At 39.4% G+C, this 20,638-nt stretch overlaps 1 protein-coding gene across 2 annotated transcripts in view; it reads left to right on the forward strand.

Annotated features, from left to right (window-relative positions):
* Positions 1-20,638, forward strand: part of DIAPH3 (diaphanous related formin 3) — a 463,148-nt gene that overhangs the window by 185,148 nt on the left and 257,362 nt on the right. For both annotated transcript variants that reach the window (XM_075918921.2, XM_006113561.5), the window contains 2 exons: positions 8,845-8,940; positions 12,649-12,743. In XM_075918921.2, coding sequence (XP_075775036.2) covers positions 8,845-8,940; positions 12,649-12,743 — 191 coding nt within the window. The remainder of the gene's footprint in view (positions 1-8,844; positions 8,941-12,648; positions 12,744-20,638) is intronic.

Consider the following 20,638-nt stretch of genomic DNA (forward strand, 5'->3'; position numbering starts at 1 on the left):
AGTACCTGAAACTAGTTAAAGCAAAATTTTTTGGAGAATTGATATTTAGTACAATTTAATGCATTCGCATCATGATTTAGAAATGCATGAAAAATTTGAGAAACAGGTATAAATGAAAAATTCTATTCATAAAATCGTTTGCATAACTGAGATTTTTGAGAGGAAATATATAATTTCAATGGCATGCTTTTAGGATATTTACATACATTCCAGTCAGTCTAGTCTTAGAATATGTTTCTTCACCTGGTGCAAATGGTGATAACAATTTGGGTGCACATGGTGTATATAGCACCTGCAGCCCTGATGCAAATGACCTCATTACAGCTGTTCCCAGTGCAAACCTTCTCAGCACTAAAGCAGTTGTTGGAACCAACCCATCTATTTGTAATTGTTTTGCCAGAGGGATCACCTCTGTCTACAGCAGAGTGTCATCTAAAGTGTCATTGTTGGAGGACGGGCGAGACTCCATTCAACGGTAGATGCTTCTGTGTTACTTGGGAGAGGCATCTTTGCACCCTTTTTGCTTCACCCTAAAATAGTCATCTCACCCCATTTTATTGTGTGTTTTTATTCAGTGTTGTAATGCATGTTTGGATTCCACATTTTCCTGCTTTTCAGGGAGCTGTAGTTGGGCCTGCTTGGACATTCTAGGAAACCATTACAACATGTGTATCTTGAGACACAGAGGGTTAAGAGTTTCTCCTTGCGGAGAGGTTGGAGACTCTGAACAGAGAAGTAGTTCACCTGCCTGCAACTGGTACTACTTGCCTTACCATCTAGCCGGGAGTGATCGCCTGTTTACTTTACTTGCTTGACTCCAGCCTCTGATCATATCTAATCATTCCCATGGAATGTTTTAGTGTCTAATTGTTCAAGCATGCAATACTAGATTTTGAAATAGTCTAGAAGGCTAGCTTTTAAAATTCTCATACTTGAATTAAGTGTGCTACGGCATGGCAGGTCAAACCTCTAATGACTATTGTTTTAGACTAAACTGTAAAAGACAATACTGCAATGGCTTATACACAGTCAAATTTTTATGTTCTGAAACATGAAAACTAAAAGCATTCTTTATAAAACAGTAAAACTTTTAGCTCCTATCACATCAATCCAATGATAGCATATTGGTGAAGGTGGCATTGATGAAAATATATGTCTTTGTTGACCACTAAGTAGATAGAAATGGTTATGAATTACAGTAATACATGAAAAATTACCACACTGAGAAACTTAAAGTAACCTGCACCTTAGAATTTGTTACAGTTTAGAAATGAGTCATTATCCAAATCTCAAGAGCCAGGAATTTACGAGAAGGAGTAAAAGTTTTACACCAAAAATGTAATAATTAGCCCATTTAAAGTTATTATAACTCATAAATTAATTGACTAGCTAGTTAATTATTAAGACATCCAAGCTGTATTTAGAGTGCTATAACTTGTATTTTTGCATATAAATTAAAGATTAATCTCTCTTTTGAATATGAATTTCAGCTTAATCATAACTAAGGAGATTGTGTAATACATATTACATATTATAGAGGTGATATAGCATCTCTTACATCAACAGATGCATTAAATGTATCCATTTAGCACAGCATATAACATGTGCAACTAAGTACGTATTGAAGTCCTATGGACTTAAGGGGCATCCCGAGTTGTGTTGGTTTCCTAAACTGTGTCAAAGACTTAATAGTTTTAAAATTAATTTGGAGATTTTATTAATATGTATGGAATTGGATAATATACTCACATAATTCTTTTATAAATGTGCTTTTTTCAGGGTGAAGTGATCAGTCTAACTTGTCCTTCTGTTGGGCCCATCAACTTCTAATAATGTTAAACTATTATCCACAAAAATGTAGTAATACTATTAATAATTGTCAGTTACAAACAATAATTTAACATGAGCATCTTCCATTGCCTTTCATAAATTGAAAATCCCATCCTAAGTGTTCAAAACAGTATCTATGGTGTTTGCTTAACTGTTGTTATATTTTGTGTGTGAGGAAGATTGGCATATGGTATAGTTTGAAATTGGGTCTGTCCAGCACACTCAGAATTATTATTCAGTTCTAGTTACATAAAACCTAAACTATGCCAGCTACTTTAGATACAAACGTTCCCAACTCCAAGGAGGTATAAACTTTCAGAGTACCAGATGATAGATCAGAAATAGAAGCTACAAGAGAGGAAAATAATATAATAAAGGAATTGGTTGCTCTTTGGCATATGTCTTGTAAATGGCACAACTTGTGACATTTGTATTTAAATCTATATATTAATTTTCTCATTATTTCTGTAATTCCATTAGTCAAGTTATCTTCACTAACCTGTTCAGCCTTGGCTACCCAATTTTAAAAAAAAGTCTATTCTGTCTTTTCTGCTCTGCTTTTTACCCCGGGTCAATATGAATCTCCAGTTTTACCCAGATATGCTGTCAGCCAATCCTTAGTAAGTTAACTAAAGATTTATTAACATAAGAAAGTAAGACAGTTACAAATATTGAATAGATCATATACATAACATTATTATGAAGGCCTTATTTCAGGTATGTAACAATGCTGGAATAGACTGCTTTATCAAAGTCTTTTTGGTAACTTCTAAAAGATTGAAAGCTTGTCAGTCCATGGTCAAGATGCTCCTTTTTGTTGTAAATCTGCAGTCCAAAGAATTGCAGTAAGAGACAACATGGCGATGTTTTAGGTGTCTTTTATTGTCCTCTGCCAGGTTCATGAAAAACTACTTACCCAAGATGGATTCCAGGTTCACATGCTCATATCATATGCTCTTACATATTTTGCTGAATCACAGAGTGTGGTCATTGATGCTTTACTGCCTGACACATCCTCAGGAAGAGCTATTGAGCAGGATGAGTATTTTCAATACCAGTTGTGTGTCGTTGATGGGCAGTCAATATAAAGTATGTAGCTCAGGAATATAATTCAGATTTAAGATATAAATACATAGCAATATTCATAATTTCAGATACAAATATATGAAAAAATGGGGCAATTATTTAGAAAATCCTAACTTCCATTGACTCCTTACATGAGGTAGTTTGTGTAAGATTTATGGAAATTGTGTAGCAGTGCTAACAACAATGATATAAATGGTCACCTTTCGTATGAACAGCATCATTTGTGAAATAAAAGTAATATCTATCCTTTGCTTCCTTCTGCTGGCGTTAAAAAGGATGGGAGCGGAATTCCCATGAAGAATTATCCTGTAAGTTTACAGCAGTTTATATATAGTAAGCACATAATTCCAAGTTCCTTTTTGGCCTGTTTTCTTTTAGAGAATTTTAAAATTCTGTATTAAAGTAAATATTTCCACCCATGGATACATTGTTTTATATATAGCTATAAAATCTTGAGTTTTTTTCTGTATGAAATTCCAGAGGGAATTGTTAGACTATTTCCAGTCTTTATTATAGATTTAAACACTTGTTAATTTTTTTGACTGCTGACATTCTGCTGGTCAGCATGGGCTAACTCTACACCTAATGAAGATATTGATAAATATAGTGGTGGTGTTTTTTTTTTTTAAACCAGCAGATGGTGGCAGAAAACACAAACACTTTTATTATTTCTCTATTAGAGTTATTTGTTCAAGCAATCTAGCTTAAGAGATTATGTAATAAAGACTGAACACAGTGAAGGAGTTGAATTATTAAAAAAAAAACTCTGTGGAAAATAAAAGATGCTGTGCGTAGACGGACAAGCCAGAGTCATACTGGCCCATTTTTCCTAAATAGTCATTTACCATGGAGCTGTTTTCATTCCAATGCATAATGATAATTCAGAAGTATACCTACCCAATCATAAATGTGACATTTTCATTTGTGCTGTTAATTTTTTAATGCAGATGACAGTGTACACATTGTGTCTAAGCTAATGGACTGGTTAAAATCAATATATAGAATCTGGATCTTTGTTGTGACTCTTTTGGAGACAGTCATTTGGTTGCTAAATGTAATACTTTTACTGCAATAGAGGAAAGGGGTAATTCCAGATGAAACAACAGTGGTGATTATTTTTGCATCTCTTCCTGATAAGAAAATATGTATAAAGTGCTATTTTATTAATAAAATATGGCGGATTTTTTTGGAAAAAAATAATTTGTTAGTGAGGACTTCCCTTGTACTCTGTAAAATTTTCAAAAGCGCCTAAATGACTAAGTCAAATTGGAAGTTATTTTCCTTTGTGAAATAAGATTTTGTGGAAATAAAGCAAAACCAATATGTATTTCATTGTTATACTACCTTTAAACATTAATTATTATTTGTTATGGCAGTGCACAGACTCTCCACTTAAGATTGTAGATTCCTTTTGCTTGATGACATACAAATACATGGAAAAAAGAGCTTATGCTCTAGATCAGTGGTTCCCAACCTTTTTCAGATGGGGACTCATTTTGACTATTCAGGAAGACTTGGTGACCCAAGGCAATTAAACATGGGGAAGGGTGAGGGAAGTGCCGTAACTAGCAATTTTGCGCCTAAGGCAAAAATATACAATATGCCCCCTCCTGTTTACATATTCATTTAATAGAAAAACTGAAAATACATTAATAAAATAATAACACTACATTTATTAGAGTTGTGTTTGGGGAAAGACACTCATCCCCAAACCACTGCCCCCTATTCTCTCCCCCCCACCTGGCTTAAACCCCACACTCAGAGGCTGGAGGGGCTGGAGGAGTCATACTTGGGGGCTGGAGGGCCTGAGAGTCACATTCAGGAGCTGGAGGGGCTGGGAGTGTAACAGTCAGGGGTCTAGAGGGCACACTCGGGCTGGGAGTCACACACTCAGGGACTAGGAGGGCTAGGAGTCACACTCAAGGACTAGAGGGGATGTGAGTCACACACTCGGGCTGGGAGTCAGGGGCTGGAGGGTACACTCTGAGGCTGGGAGTCTCACTCACAGGTGTTACAAAAATATTAGAAGCATAATATGCATTATTCAAAAAAACAAGTAAAATGTAGTATATTGCCAAACAGTTTCACCTGAACTTAAATTAATGGGATGATGGAGCTTGCATTTGCTTTGCTAACGGTTGTATCCTCTGAATTGTTGCGGCACCCCCCAGCACAGTCCCGGCCGCCTCTGCCCCCCTGGCTCCCGAACACAGTTCTAGCCCCTACCCCGGCCCCCTGTGGCTGCAAGCTGGCCAGGACTCTGCCCTGACCGGCCAAGCCTACTGTGGGAACCCCGGGCAAGGCGGTTGGAAACCTCTTAACCGGATGGCCCAACGCCTGATCCCCACCTACCTGAGCTGGGCACTATTAGAGGTGATAATTGGGGAAGATATCTATTATCACCTCTACTATCATTAGCTCACAGACATTTACCTCCCCCATCCCCTTTCTGTTCTGAAATTTGATTTGTCCTTTTCATATGTGTTCATTTTTTTAATTGTATCCTTTGGTATATATGGTTGTGACAATTTTCTTCCGCTGTTGGATCCGAGGAAGTGGCTCTGGCCCATGAAAGCTCATCGCCTAATAAACCGTCTTGTTAGTCTTTAAAGTGCTACATAATCCTGTTTTTTGTTTCAATTAAGTTGAGTACCACTTCAGGCGAATGGTTCCTTTAGACTAAGCCGGCAGTGCAGCTGACCAGCTGGGACCTTTTCAAATGTGTGAATGGCTCCTTAAGAGCACCACCTGGGGAGACATTTGGTGACTCTTTTGAAATGGCGACCCATAGGTTCGGAAACCCTGCTCTGGATGGATGAAATTGGGATGGAGGAATTGATAGAGAATCTTTTTCCAGATTAATAGTTCTGAGGCTACAAGGTACCTTTGGATCATATTGTCTGACCTCTCTTATGTTATAGGCCATTGAATTTCAGCCAGTTTTGAGCCCAACAGTTTTGTTTTGCTGAAGCACAACTTCTACAACGGTATCCAGTCCTCATTTGAAAGAATTCTAGATCTGGAGAATTCATTGCTCCTATCATAGTTTGTCCTTGTGACTGCTAAGAATAAGCGCCTTATTTCTAATGTGAATTTCTGTTGCTTCTGCTTTTAGCCATAGTGTCCTGTATATGCTTTCTCTGATAGAATAAAGAACCCCTTAATAGCTAGCGTTTTTTTCCCTATGAAAGTTTGTTTACATGGGGAGAAGTGTATTAAAAGCACCTTTTGATCTTTTTATAAACAAAACAGATTGAACTTCTTGAGTATCTCACTGTAAGGAACTTTTTTTCATCACTCAAATAAGTAGCGAAAAAGAAACAAAAAATTGTCTTTTTCAACATTCTTTAAAAATTATAGACAACAGAACAATATAGAGACTTACTATGGCCACAATCAGACGTACAGTTAGTTCCTTTTTTTTCAGCCCTCTGATCATCTTTTTTATACATCAAAGGACTGAATTAGCCCCTATGTCTGTAGTATTTTGCTGGAGGTCATCTTCAGTGGTTTGTTTTTAAAGTCACAGCCTCCCATTCTACAGGTATAGCCTGTATACTTTATTCCAGGATGTGACCTTTCATCTGTCTGCATTAAATACATTTTTTTGAATGGGCCCTTTGAATGGGCCCGGCTCCCCAAATGATTCAGCTCATCTTGCCTTATTGCTCTATTTTCATTATTATTTATTTTTGTCTTCTAAAATTTGTTAGCAATTACTTGTATTTACTTTCAGAAGATTGATAAATCGCTGAATAGTGTTGTGTTCAGAACTGGCCTTCAGAGAACCTCATTAAATTGATGGTGATTCTCCACTGACAACTACTTTTTGAGATGTCATTATCACTTGCAACTTTTGTGGCCAAAATTATAAAAGGCAAACATAATGTTCTGCCTTTTAAGTATTTGTGGTATTAATTTTATTGTTATGGAAGTGCTGTTTGTGAATCCATGGTTAAGGCTGAATTGAGTTTCCTCACTAAAGCAGAGATTTAATTCCTTTATTGTATATGAAAAATACATGTCTCACTCAAAGTACAGCACATCCTCTTTTTTGTTCAAATTTCTTTTGAGAATTAACAACTGCATTGATTTATTAATGTGAAATAGAATTAATTAAAATGTGCGTTTTGCAAGAAACTTAGCACAGACATGTTTTGTTTCAGATTAGTTTTAATATAAATACTAATGCAATAATTTAATAGTAATAGAAATACTTCAGATTTCCCACTTATTTAAATGCTTATAAATATTTCAGGTGGGGTACAATTGGCAATTCATTTTGAAGATTAATCACCATTTTAAATTGTTTTCCACTTTAACTGTTAGTCTTTTGAAAGTCCATAATCTGTAAAAATAATTATCAGTGGTTAACTGTCACACTGGAAGAATGATGCTTGGGTCCCCAAAGGTGTTTCCTACATTTGGTATAATTAAATATTTTCATTAATATCTTGAATAATAATAGTGGAGCTTATAAAAATTGTAGAGGAGATTGCAACAAGCACATTGAAGGTTGGGGTAAAATTTAAAAGGACCTTGATAAAGTGGAGAATTGCTCTGAAATCAACACTGAAATTCAGTGAAAACAAGCAAAATACTTCACAGAAGACTTGAATGTGCAAAACCAAAATTGAGAATAATTGATGAGGCAACAATGTGGTGCTGTTACAAAAAGGGAAATTCAGGAGTTTGTTAGGAATGTTGCATATGAGATGTTATTATCCCACTCCACTCAGTTCTTGTGAGGCCTCAGTTCATGTTCATTCTTGAGTCTGACACTTTGAGAAAGATATGGTCACATTGGAGAGAATCTAGGAATATGTAGTTTTGAGAAAAGAAGTGTAGGTGCAGGGGAATCTAATAACTGTCTTCCAATATGTTAAGGGTTATTATAAAGACAACAATGATTCATAGGTAAAGACGCTGTGGGTGCTCTACAAAAAAAGTTAGTGGGTATATAGCATCTGCAGTTCTTCCTCCCACCCAGCTTCTCCTGATTGCTGGAAGCCCCCACAATCAACTCCTCCCTCCAAATGCCCTGAGCTGGTCACAATCAGCTGTTCTGCAACATGCAGGAGGTGAGGAGAGAAGTGGAAGTGGGTTTCATTTTGGGGAGGGGTGGAACTAAGGCAGAAAGAGATGAGGTGAAGCTGGAGTGAACGTGGGAAGAGCCAGGATGTGGGTGTGGCCTGGGGTCTTGTGTATGTGGGATGGGGGTGAGTACTACCAGTGGCCTAGAGGAAGCCGACATTTGTGCTATGATCAATTGTTCTTGTTCTTGATGTCCACTGAATGTTCTTGATGTCCACTGAATGTTGGGCAAGTAATTGACTGAATCTACTTCCTGCTTTGAAGGAAGAAAAGGGAGTGTATATTTTTGAGCAATTTTACTTTGATTTAACACATACTCTGTTTACGGCATCACTCATGTTTTCCCCCTATCATGTATTTGTATAATCTTGAAAATATCTCATGCACTTAAAGTTGAATTGCAGTTTTAAACATTTTATATGTTCAGTTTGTTTAGAATTGTTAAAACTTATGCCTGAAATTTGACTTCAGATTTCATTCTTTTTCACTGCACCATATGACCAAGCTGACTACAATCACATTCATGATGCATGATCTAAAATCCCGTGATCTTGACATTGTTTTCTAAAATTCTAGGTTTTACGTTTTGAAAACAATATCTTTCGTTTTTATTAAAGGCAGTATGTAGAGAAGACTGCTGCCTTCTTTAGTTCCACTGAAGCAAACACGAGCAATAATTGCAAAATAAAATATAACTGGTAATTCATTTCTCAGTTGTACCTTTTTTCTCTCAGTGATTTGTCTGTTTGACTTGGAGAGCTTTTTCCATTCAGGAATTTGGTTCCCTGTATTTGATACTGTGAATACATTTTTGTTTTCTCTTTTATTTTGCAGTTAAAAAAGAGGAGGAAGATTTTGAGGAGAGGAAATCCATTAAGAAACGAATTAAAGAACTTAAAGTATTAGACCCGAAGATTGCACAGAATCTCTGTAAGCAGATGCTATTTTGGTGACAACCAAAGCAATTTCTATTGTTTATTTTTGTGAAACTTTTTTTCTTTTACAATGATTTGTGTAGAACTTGTTTTGATATTTTATTGAAGTGATTATTTTTTAAAATTCAAGCTAATTTCAATTAATACGTTTTAAATTTGTTTAGTATGATAAAATCATCCATACTCAAGCTTTGAGCTCTATCAAGATTATAAAACCTTCAAGATTATAAAACCTAAAATGTATTTTGGTTAGCTTTCTCTGCTGTGTACCTCAACAGAGTTAACCAATTCAGATGATTAAAGTGCTGGGAGAGTTACCCAAAGTCCAGGCCCCACATGAAGTATGTCCTGCAAGCTTCTTCCTTTTGATTATATCAAGGGAGGAGTATGTAATATTAATACAGTTAATTGTAGCTGTCATAATATAGTGTGAGGGGAGAGAAAAAATGTGTTACATCTGTATTCCCATATTATGTTCTTGTAAAGCTTATAATTAGGACTAATGGGACTACATTTTTAGAAAGGAAACTTTAGGTTGAATACCAAGGAAAAAGTCTCAGGAAATTTCTGATAAGTAGCTTGTGAAGCAGAAGACCTGTCACTTAAAATATTTAAGATGCACTAGATTAAATATAAAAAAAAAACCGAACAAATTGTCAGTGGCAAGAAGCCAGACCTTCTTTTTGCTCAGACCTTTCTTCATGAAAGAAAGACTTTAAATGGCTGGCAATACTCATAATCTTTATCCTGCAATCAGCTCTCAGAAAGTTGCTATGTTGGACAGAATGTTGTCCTGATATAAACTTGGTAAAATTCATTATAGTCAGTGTTAACAGGGTGATCTGGAATAAGAACCTGTTTTCAGTTTTGTATGTCTTTTCAAAAATGTTTAATGTTGGGATGAATTTTCCATGTTGTATGACTGCTTCAGGCGATACTGATTTTTGGAAACATACTTAGACCACCCTGAGAGAGGTTCCACTATCTTCCTTGGAAACATAGTGCAGTAGTTCCATTTTCTCATAGTTAGATGGATTTGTTTTTAATATTTAACCTTTGCTACGTAGTAAGCCACTTACTGTTTGTACTACCTCTAGTCGACATGAACAATTCATCACAGTTCTTTTTTATTTATAGTCCTTAACATATTTTAAGATGGTTATTAGGTCTCCCTGGTTGTCTTTTTTTCAAGATCAATCATGCTCAGTTGTTTTAACCTTTCCTCACAGGTCTGATTTTCTAAAGCTTTTGACATTTTTGTTGCACTCCAGTTTGTCCACATCTTTCCTGAAATGTGGCATACAAAATTGGACACAGGACTGTAGATGTGGCATATCTAGAACACAGCAGTTATATCCTATTTTTAATGTACAACTCCCCTGTTAATAAATCCCAGAATATTAGCCTTTTACATAGTTTCCATAGCTGTCTCACTTTGGTGACTTACATTCAATCAGATTCACTGTAACTCCCAGATCCTTTTCAGCTAATCCACTGGGTTAGGAAACCTGTCAGATTAGGAAATTAGACTGACTTGACATGATTTGTTCTTGACAAATCCATGTTCGCTATTACTCATGACCCTATTTTCTACTAGATACTTAAAAAATGATTTTTTAGGCCTTTGTACTAGTGTTTTTCCTTCTAACAATGTGAGAGACACGTGTTTTTAATTCCCCATATTCTCTTTATTTCCCTTCTTAGAGATAGCCAATGTCTTTGTCCTTCTCTGGTCCTCTGAGTCCTGATCCGAACCACCATAATCTTTCAACGATAGTTAACACTTTCAACACTCGTTCAGCTACTTCAATAAGTATGTTAAGGTGAAGTTAATCTATGTCTGCCTACTAGAACACATCTAATGTATCTAAATAGTCTGTGTTATTTCCTATTCTAACTGGTGGTCTTTCCTCCACAGTTTTTAAAATTAGCTATGTTAATATGCCCAAGAAGATAGCAACAGTGTGCTTTGTGCATTGGAAGGGGCAAAGTGGATTTGGATAAGTCTGGAAGAAAACTCATTTTCCCCTCCCCTTGTATTCTTTCTCTAGATGATGTCTTCTGTTCACATGATTTCAATTACTATATCTATGCTCTCAAATCCCAAATCTTCTCCACAAGAGGTCTTCCTTCATCAAAACCTGTATTTCAGTCTGCTTTTTTAATATTTCCTGTATTCTCCAGTTTAAATTTAATTTGCTCAGTACTGATTGCTTTTTTTTAAAATCTGTGTCCCTTCCCACGTTTTCTGTTAAAATTTTCAGTGTCACCATTACTTCCCATTATTCAGACTCATACCTTGAGTGATGGTCATCTTTTATTAGCCACTGCTGCTGCCTCCTCACATCCATTTTGTGTCCAAATTTTGTCCCTTTGTTCTGCATGATATTTTAAAAATGCAATCACTTCTTTTTGACCAGACAGGAAAATTCTAATCCAAGCTTGCAAAGTTTTTCCCTTGCTATGATTTCTAACATCGATATTTTCCCACAGAACCCACACATTAGAGCTGTAAAGCTGTGATTTCTATTCACATCAACTTTATCTCTGATTGACGCTACTATTTCCCAAGATCAGGTTTAAACTTTGTACCTACCTTTAAGATTCACACTTCTCTCTACTTGTCTAAGTAATTGCATAATCTTGGCTATTACCATTTATTCCTTCATTTTCTATTACCTTTTACTCCCCCTCCTCTTTTGATAATACCCTTTTCTTCCATAATATCTGTGATTAGGTTGTAAAATCTTCAAGGCCCATACCTATTGTCTTATTTTATAGTGAATTATCTAGGACTCTGTGGCTATGTCTACACCACAAAGAAAAGTCAGAAAAAGATACACAAATTGCGAATCATACTTTGGGTATCTTTTTCCACTTTTTTCTGAAAGAGGCTTTTCTACATGGGGCCAAATGTCAGAAAAAAACCCTCTTTTTTCCTTGTAGAATGAGGTTTAAAGGGATGCTGAAAAAATGCATCTGCTTTTCCGAGTGGTGTTTGTTTTTGTTTTTGTTTTGTTTTTGTTTTTTGTTTTGTTTTTGTTTTGTTTTTTTAAAAGAAAGGCAGATGCATTTCTTGGACGCGGCAGAGCTTTTCCGGGATACCTCTGGTATCCCAGGAAAAACTCTGCAGGCTAGATGTACCGTATCTGGTGCTGTAAAATGATCATAATGCTAATCGTTAGAGCAGATAAGGAAGGCTGAAGAAAAGATGTGCAATTAGGAGGACAGTTCATTCATGAGAAACTGCTTATTAAGTACCGTGTATGAAGAAAATGTTGGACAATTGTGATACTATATCAAACAAAACTATTCATCAAGAAATGTGATTGTTTTGCAGTTTACAGTGGTCTTGCTTAAGGAAGTACTCGCTCTCGCTCTTTTTCTGCTTAAAAATATTCCTATGTAATAAGGGGGAGAAAAATGTGAAGAAATGGTTGTCCAAGTACAAATAATATAGTAATTGATGAGTAGCTTTCCTGGAGCAAGGACTGACTTTTTATCTCATTTGTCTATGGTTACCTCAGCACACAAAATTATAAAAAGCTGAATAGAAAGTTTTTTTTCTTGTCCCTATTATCATATACAATGTTTGGGTGACCTATAGGACTCTACAATCCATTTAGGTTTTATTTTGTAAGTAATAAGAGAGATCAGCTTCTTACTACTTAACCATTCATTATGTATTGAATTTTTGTTATAGCTATTTTCCTTGGTTCTTTCCGAGTGCCTTATGAGGAAATCAAAATGATGATATTGGAAGTAGATGAAACACAGCTGGCAGAGACAATGATTCAGGTATGTAAATTGACAGGCGGTTTAAATACCAATATTTCAGTGTAAGCATCTCATTAAACAGAAACCTGTTACTGACAAAAACTCTAACACAAATTATTCAGCTGGAAAATCATTGCTGCATAATTAGTCTCTTAGCATTATAGTAAGCAAACAAATCTTGGTGGCTTTTTTTTTTTTTTTTACATTTGCAGACTAGATAAATCGTATATAAACATTTGAATGTATATTCTGCTTTTATATTTGTCTTATAACCAACATCCAGAATGCAACTGTATTGTATGTATGTAGTCAAACAGACTATGGGTTGAACTCTCTAATCCAGCACCCTCAGGACCTGACTGGTGATGAACCAAAGAATTTGCCAAACCATGGAAGGTCAATATTGTCTAGCATCGTTACCAACACTTCCACTGCTTACTGGACTCTTAGAAGACATTTAGGGATGAATTAGAGCTAAATAAAAGCACAGAACACTGAGAGCCAGGACTGGTGGTTGTAAACAAACTTTATGGGACTGCAGGAAACTAGGCCACAACTATGATAAGTGGGCATCCGGTTCACTAAAATTATGCCAGAGAAGAGAGTGCTGGACTAAAGAGGTTCAACCTGTAACATAAAATAATTTACCTGAATCTTTTGTTGAATGTTCTGTATTATGTTCACCTGTGTTGCTCAAAGTTATCACATTGTTGGTTAAGAATTAGGCAGGAAAAGATTTTTGTTTTCATTTAGAACTGACTTGGTCTGGTATCCTACCTTCAGAAATCTCCATCAGCCACTTAATAGTTCTCTGGAATGTAGTTGTACAGCACTTCATATTCCACAGCATTTTAGTCAAAGCAGAAAATCAATATAGTTGTGTTTGAGGACAAAATCATCTTAGATTCTTAATATTCTATTCAAAGTATCATTGAAAGAAGTTAACTACATTTAATGCAACATAATTGACTGACTAAGCTACAAATACTTGATATTTCTTCTTCGAGTGCTTGCTTATGTCCATTCCAGTAGGTGTACGTGCGCCACGTGCACGGACATCAGAACTTTTTAACCCTTAGCAGCACCCGTTGGGCCAGCTGGGGAGCCCCCTAGAGTGGTGCCGGCATAGCCGCACATATATACCCCTGCTGTCCCCAACCCTGCTCAGTTCCTTCTTACTGCCTGTGACGCTGAACCGGAATGTTGGTCTTGCTCTGGCAGACTGCCCTTAGTGTTAGCTTATCTTCTGTAAATAGTTATCATCTTTGGTTAAGTGTTCTCTTTTTTATTCATATTTAGGTATAAGTGTCTTCCCGCCTCCCCTGTGCAGGGGATGCGGCTGTGCCGGGGCCTCAGGGCTTCAAACCCTGCAGACACTGCTCTATACCGATGACCTGTGGTGATCCTCACAAGGACTGCTTAAAGTGTTTAGTTGAGGGTCATCTTACTGAATCTTGTAAGATTTGCAAGTCTTTCGAGCCCCGAACTTAGAGGGAGCAGGACTCGAGACTGAAACTGTTGCTCATGGAGTCCATGCTCCAACCCCAGGCACTGGAGGCCGCATCGGTGCGGAGTGCTCCGGGCTCAGTGTGGGAAGCCAGGCACCAGGGGAAGCATGCCTCGGCACGGGAGCACCACTCGGCACCGGTCCCAGTCCCTGGCCTCGCGTGTGCATAAGAAGGTGTGCAGGGACAGGTCCCCCTCGTGTAAAGGCGAGGCGTGCCAGAGGAGTGGGCGCCTGAGTCCTTCGGCACTGGAGCAGAGCCACAGGGGGCCAAGCCCTCACAGAGGGAGCATCTCCAAGTCCCCGGACCTGTCCGTGGAGGAGGTCTGTCCGCCGCTGACACCAAAGACATTCCTGGAGGCTCAAGAGCTTACTGAGCTCACGGCGCCTCCAGGACTGGCACCGCGTGGTGCGGAAGCCCATCCCAGACAAGATGCACAGTCAGCTCAGTCTACAACGGTACCGAGTGTCTCGGTGCTGCCCCAACCGGTACCACAGCCCCCGGCACTGCAAACGATGGTACCGACCCAGATGATGCCAATATCGACTCAGCTGGCACTGGCCCAACCTGTACCCCCTGCACCAGCAGTGCCAGCATTAGCGTCAACCCTGCTGGCCCCGCCTGCACACGTTGCCCCAGCACCGTTGCTGCATGGGCAAGAGACAGAGGCCATGCACCCGCTGGCACCGCCAGGGCACCAGGGCAAGCCAACAGTGATGGCTCGCCATATGCACCAGGAGGAGAGGAGCAGTCGGCAACACCACCCTGGTCAGGCCTCTGACTACTACTCCGTGTCAGAGGTGGAGTCCCTCTCTTCTCGGGCCTTCTCCAGATGCTCCAGTAGACAGTGGAGGTACAGCCCTTGGCACCGAACAAGGTCTCGGCACCACTCGAGCTCCCAGCACGGGGTCGGAGAGCAGACCTTTCTTTTCTGTTATTGCTGGGGTTCAGCCTCCTGGCTGTTTGGGGGACGGGGGAGCAGTCCACGCTCTTCTTGGGCCTTGGCAGCTACAGGATCCCCAGGTATCCGTCCTTGTCCCCTCCTCCTCCCCAGACCCTCACAGCTACCCTGCCCCAGCACCCATAAGCACCCTGTCTCTTGCCCCAGCAGTCTTTGGCACCCTTCCCCAGAACTCTGTCCCACCACCCACAAGCACAGTTGGGGCCACATTAGTGAGGTTTGCGGGGTTTGGTGGGTTTGTGTTTTTGTATCTCACTTGTATGGCCCCGACTGACTTTTCTGTGGGCTAAAGTTGGCACTGGGGGCTTTGGGAGGACCAGAAACAATGTATTTGCATATTCATCATTTGCTTAATTAATATGCAAATAAATGTTACCGGTCCTCCAAAAGTTTGTGCATGGATTTACTAGTCCCCAGTATCAAAAAGTTTGGGAACCCCTGCGCTATCTCACAGCAGGCTCAGCAGGATGTTGCTGTGGGGATGGCTGTGCTACAATCTGTCACTATTTAGACTTCCGAACCCACCTCCATAGTTATGGCTTGGGGATCACCAACTGGAATGGACATAAGCAAGCATTCGAAGAAGAAAAACGGTTACTTACCTCGTAATTGTTGTTCTTTGAGATGTGTTGCTTATGTCCATTCCAATCCTACCCGCTTCACCTTCGTGGGATTTTCGAGATGTGTTGCTTATGTCCATTCCAGTAAGTGTGCACGCACTTCGTGCACAATCGTCGGAACTTGTTTACCCTTGGCACCTGTTGGGCCAGCCAGGGAGCCCCCTAGAGTGGCGCCGGCATAGCTGCGCATGTATACTCCTGCAGGCATTATAACTTCAACTTCCAGCCTTTGTTTTTTGTTACCTTTGTTTGCTAGAACAAAGAGCCCTCTATTATCAAATTTCTGTTCACCATGTAAGTCTACATTGTACACTTCTTTTGGTAGCATGGAGGATATGTAGCTACATGTTTCAATGAAAAGCAGGCTGTGTCTTCATTGCAGTGTATCTCTTCACATATCAGTGAAAGCATCTCTCAGGTGGGAGGCAGGAAGCTGTTAGCTCCTGTCCCTGTTGCCCTCTCCATGTCAGAGTCCCTCACTGAGGGAGGCATCAGGCACTAGGACACTAAACTGTTAAAGACGCAGTATAGATGGGGAGATACTTTCTGGTGAGTAGAGAACTCTGTAAGGTATACGCTTAGGTAAATGCTAATTCCCCTAAGCATTGCTTCACCTTCTACATTCCTTATATCTGTGCTGTCAGGGGGAGAACATATACTTCGCATGCCCCTGAAAGGCTTGTGCAGTATAAACGTACTGATTGTAAATAAGTATTTCATCATCATGACTACATCTGTTTTTCCCACCAAACACAGAGCAGAAATATTTATTTGAACACTTCTGCTTTTTCTGTATCATTATTAATAATTCTGCTACTGAAAAAATCTTTGTTGATGTTAACAATCATAGCCATATATGTGCAACAGATGTGCATAGAGATATAATTATAATTGTTTTAAAAATATAATAAGTATATCAGAATACTTTATTCATCATAATGCACACAATAATTACAGGGTTACAATAAAGTGAGAGGAAATAACATATGTCATCAGAATTTGCATTAACCATCATTAAAAAGTCACCCTGAATTCTTTTGATTTCTGTTTTCCAGACAGACCCCTTGTGCAGCATGCTAGTAACTTGTTAACTGTGAGGTCAGCCATATCACTGAACCAGGCATCAATGTTTAGAAGGCATCAGCTTTTCCAGTTTTGCAGAATAAATTTTTTAGCAAGGAAAGCTGCATGTTTAAACCCTGCTACCTTGTTATCAGGTAACCTCTAGTTATCAGAAATTTATCAAAAAATAAAACTTGAGGAGGAGGCCTCCAGTATACCATTGGATATCAAATTGGTCTTCTGAACCACGTCATACCAGACATTCTTGAATCAGAGCACTCCCATAACTTGTGAGCCAATATAGCACCAAGTAAGCTACATTTTCAACATCAGTCAACATTTGAAACCCACTACTGTTAGGGATGCAAATGGTTAACCAGTAAGTTTCACCAGCCCTCCCACACCTAGAATCATAGAATCATAGGACTGGAAGGGACCTCGAGAGGTCATCAAGTCCAGCCCCCCGTCCTGAAGGCAGGACCAAGCTCCGTCTACACCATCCCTGACAGATGTCTATCTAACCAGTTCTTAAATATCTCCAGAGAGGGAGATTCCACCACCTCCCTTGGCAATTTATTCCAATATTTGACCACCCTGACAGTTAGGAATTTTTTCCTAATGTCCAATCTAAACCTCCCCTGCTGCACTTTAAGTCCATTACTCCTTGTCCTGTCCTCAGAAACCAAGAGGAACACATTTTCTCCTTCCTCCTTGTGACACCCTTTTAGATATTTGAAAACCGTTATCATGTCCCCCCTTAATCTTCTTTTTTCCAAACTAAACAAGCCCAGTTCATGAAGCCTGGCTTCATAGGTCATGTTCTCTAGACCTTTAATCATTCTTGTCACTTTTCTCTGTACCCTTTCCAATTTCTCCTCATCTTTCTTGAAATGTGGCGTCCAGAACTGGACACAGTACTCCAGCTGAGGCCTAACTAGTGCAGAGTAGAGCAGCAGAATGACTTCACGAGTTTTGCTTACAACACACCTGTTGATACAACCTAGAATCATATTTGCTTTTTTTGCAACAGCATCACACTGTTGACTCATATTCAACTTGTGGTCCACTATGACCCCTAGATCCCTTTCCGCCATGCTCCTTCCTAGACAGTCGCTTCCCATCTTGTAGGTATGGAACTGATTGTTCCTTCCTAAGTGGAGCACTTTGCATTTCTCTTTATTAAACTTCATCCTGTTTACCTCTGACCATTTCTCTAACTTGCTAAGGTCATTTTGAATTATGTCCCTATCCTCCAAAGAAGTTGCAACCCCACCCAGTTTGGTATCATCCGCAAACTTAATAAGCGTACTCTCTATCCCAATATCTACATCATTGATGAAGATATTCAACAGTATGGGTCCCAAAACAGACCCTTGCGGAATTCCACTTGTTATCCCTTTCCAGCAGGCTTTAGCACGGTTAACAACAACTCTCTGACTACGGTTATCCAGCCAATTATGCACCCACCTTATCGTGGCCCTATCTAAGTTATATTTGCCTAGTTTATCAATAAGAATATCATGCGAGACCGTATCAAATGCCTTACTAAAGTCTAGGTATATGACATCCACCGCTTCTCCCTTATCCACAAGGCTCGTTATCCTATCAAAGAAAGCTATCAGATTAGGTTGGCATGACTTGTTCTTCACAAACCCATGCTGGCTATTCCCTATCACTTTATTACCTTCCAAATGTTTGCATATGATTTCCTTAATTACCTGCTCCATTATCTTCCCTGGGACAGACGTTAAACTGACCGGTCTGTAGTTTCCTGGGTTGTTCTTATTCCCCTTTTTATAGATGGGCACAATATTTGCCCTTTTCCAGTCTTCTGGAATCTCCCCTGTCTGCCATGATTTTTCAAAGATCATAGCTAAAGGCTCAGATACCTCCTCTATCAGCTCCTTGAGTATCCTGGGATGCATTTCATCAGGACCTGGTGACTTGCTGACATCTAACTTTCCTAAGTGATTTTTAACTTGTTCTTTGTGTATCCTATCTTCTAAACTTACCCTCTCTCTGCTTGTATTCACTACGTTAGGCACACCTCCAGACTTCTCGGTGAAGACCGAAACAAAGAAGTCATTGAGCATCTCCGCCATTTCCAAGTTTCCTGTTACTGCTTCTCCCTCCTCACTGAGCAGTGGGCCTACCCTGTCCTTGGTCTTCCTCTTGCTTTTAATGTATTTATAAAAGGTCTTCTTGTTTCCCTTTATGCCTGTAGCTAGTTTTTATAGGACACCTTTTTTATTTTGAGATCATGCAAGATCTCCTTGTTAAGCCAAGCTTGTCTTTTGCCATATTTTCTATCTTTCCTACACAGCAGAATTGTTTGCTTTTGGCCCTTAACAACGTCCCTTTGAAATACTTCCAACTCTCCTCAGTTGTTTTTCTCTTCAGTCTTGCTTCCCATGGGACCTTACCTACAAGTTCTCTGAGCTTATCAAAATCTGCCTTCCTGAAATCCATTACCTCAGTTGTGCTGGTCTCCCTTCTACCTTTCCTTAAGATCATGAACTCTATTATTTCGTAATCACTGTCCCCCATACTGTCTTCCACTTTCAAGTTCTCAACTAGTTCCTCCCTATTTTTTAAAATCAAATCCAGAACAGCTTCTCCTCTGGTAGCTTTTTCAACCTTCTGAAACAGAAAGTTGTCTCCAATGCAGTCCAGAAACTTATTGGATAGCCTGTGCCCCGCTGTGTTAGTTTCCCAACATATCTCTGGATAGTTGAAGTCCCCCATCACCACCAAATCTTGGGCTTTAGATAGTTTTGTTAATTGTTTAAAAAAGGCCTCATCCACCTCTTCCACCTGGCTGGGTGCCCTGTAGTAGACTCCTAGCATGACATCACCCTCATTTTTTACCCCTTTTAGCTTAACCCAGAGACTCTCTACACAGCTATCTCCTACGTTCATGTCCACTTCAGTCCAAGTGTGTACATTTTTAATATACAAGGCAACCCCTCCTCCCTTTTTTCCCTGACTGTCCTTCCTGAGCAAGCCGTACCCTTTCATACCAACATTCCAATCATGCGTCCCATCCCACCAGGTTTCTGTAATACCAATGTTATCATAGTTGTATTTATTGGTTAGCAATTCCAGTTCTTCCTGCTTATTACCCATACTTCTCACATATGTATATAGGCATCTAAGATACTGATTTGATCTTGCCTCCCTGTAGACTTATATTTAGCTTGTGGTCCACTATGACCCCTAGTTCCCTTTCTGCAGTACTCCTTCTTAGACAGTTGCTTCCCATTCTGTATGTATGAAACTGATTGTTCCTTCCTAAGTGGAGTACTTTGCATTTGTCCTTATTAAACTTCATCCTATTTATGTCAGACTATTTCTTCAGTTTGTCCAGATCAATTATTACCCTATCCTCAAAAGCAGTTGCAAGCCCTCCCAGCTTGGTATTATCTGCAGATTAAATAAGTATACTCTTTATGCCAATATCTAAATCGTTGATGAAGATATTGAACAGAACCAATACCAAAACAGACCCCTGCAGAACCCCACTTGTTATGCCCTTCTAGCAGGATTGTGAACTGTTAATAACTATTCTCTGAGAATGTTGATCCAGCCAGTTATACACCCAGTAGTGGCTCGAGGCTGGCTGCGGCAGCTGGCGCCCCAGGCGGAAGGCATGATTGGTGTCCCCACCTGCATGGCCGTCAATGGCCGCGACATAATCATTGAGCACTTGGGCGCCCCATGATGTCATCATTAGGTGCCCCGGGCAGGCGGCGCCCAAGGCGGCTGCCT

The sequence above is a fragment of the Pelodiscus sinensis genome, chromosome 1 (genome assembly GCF_052426305.1).
Source record: "Pelodiscus sinensis isolate ZL-2025 chromosome 1, ASM5242630v1, whole genome shotgun sequence".
Taxonomy (NCBI): domain Eukaryota; kingdom Metazoa; phylum Chordata; order Testudines; family Trionychidae; genus Pelodiscus; species Pelodiscus sinensis.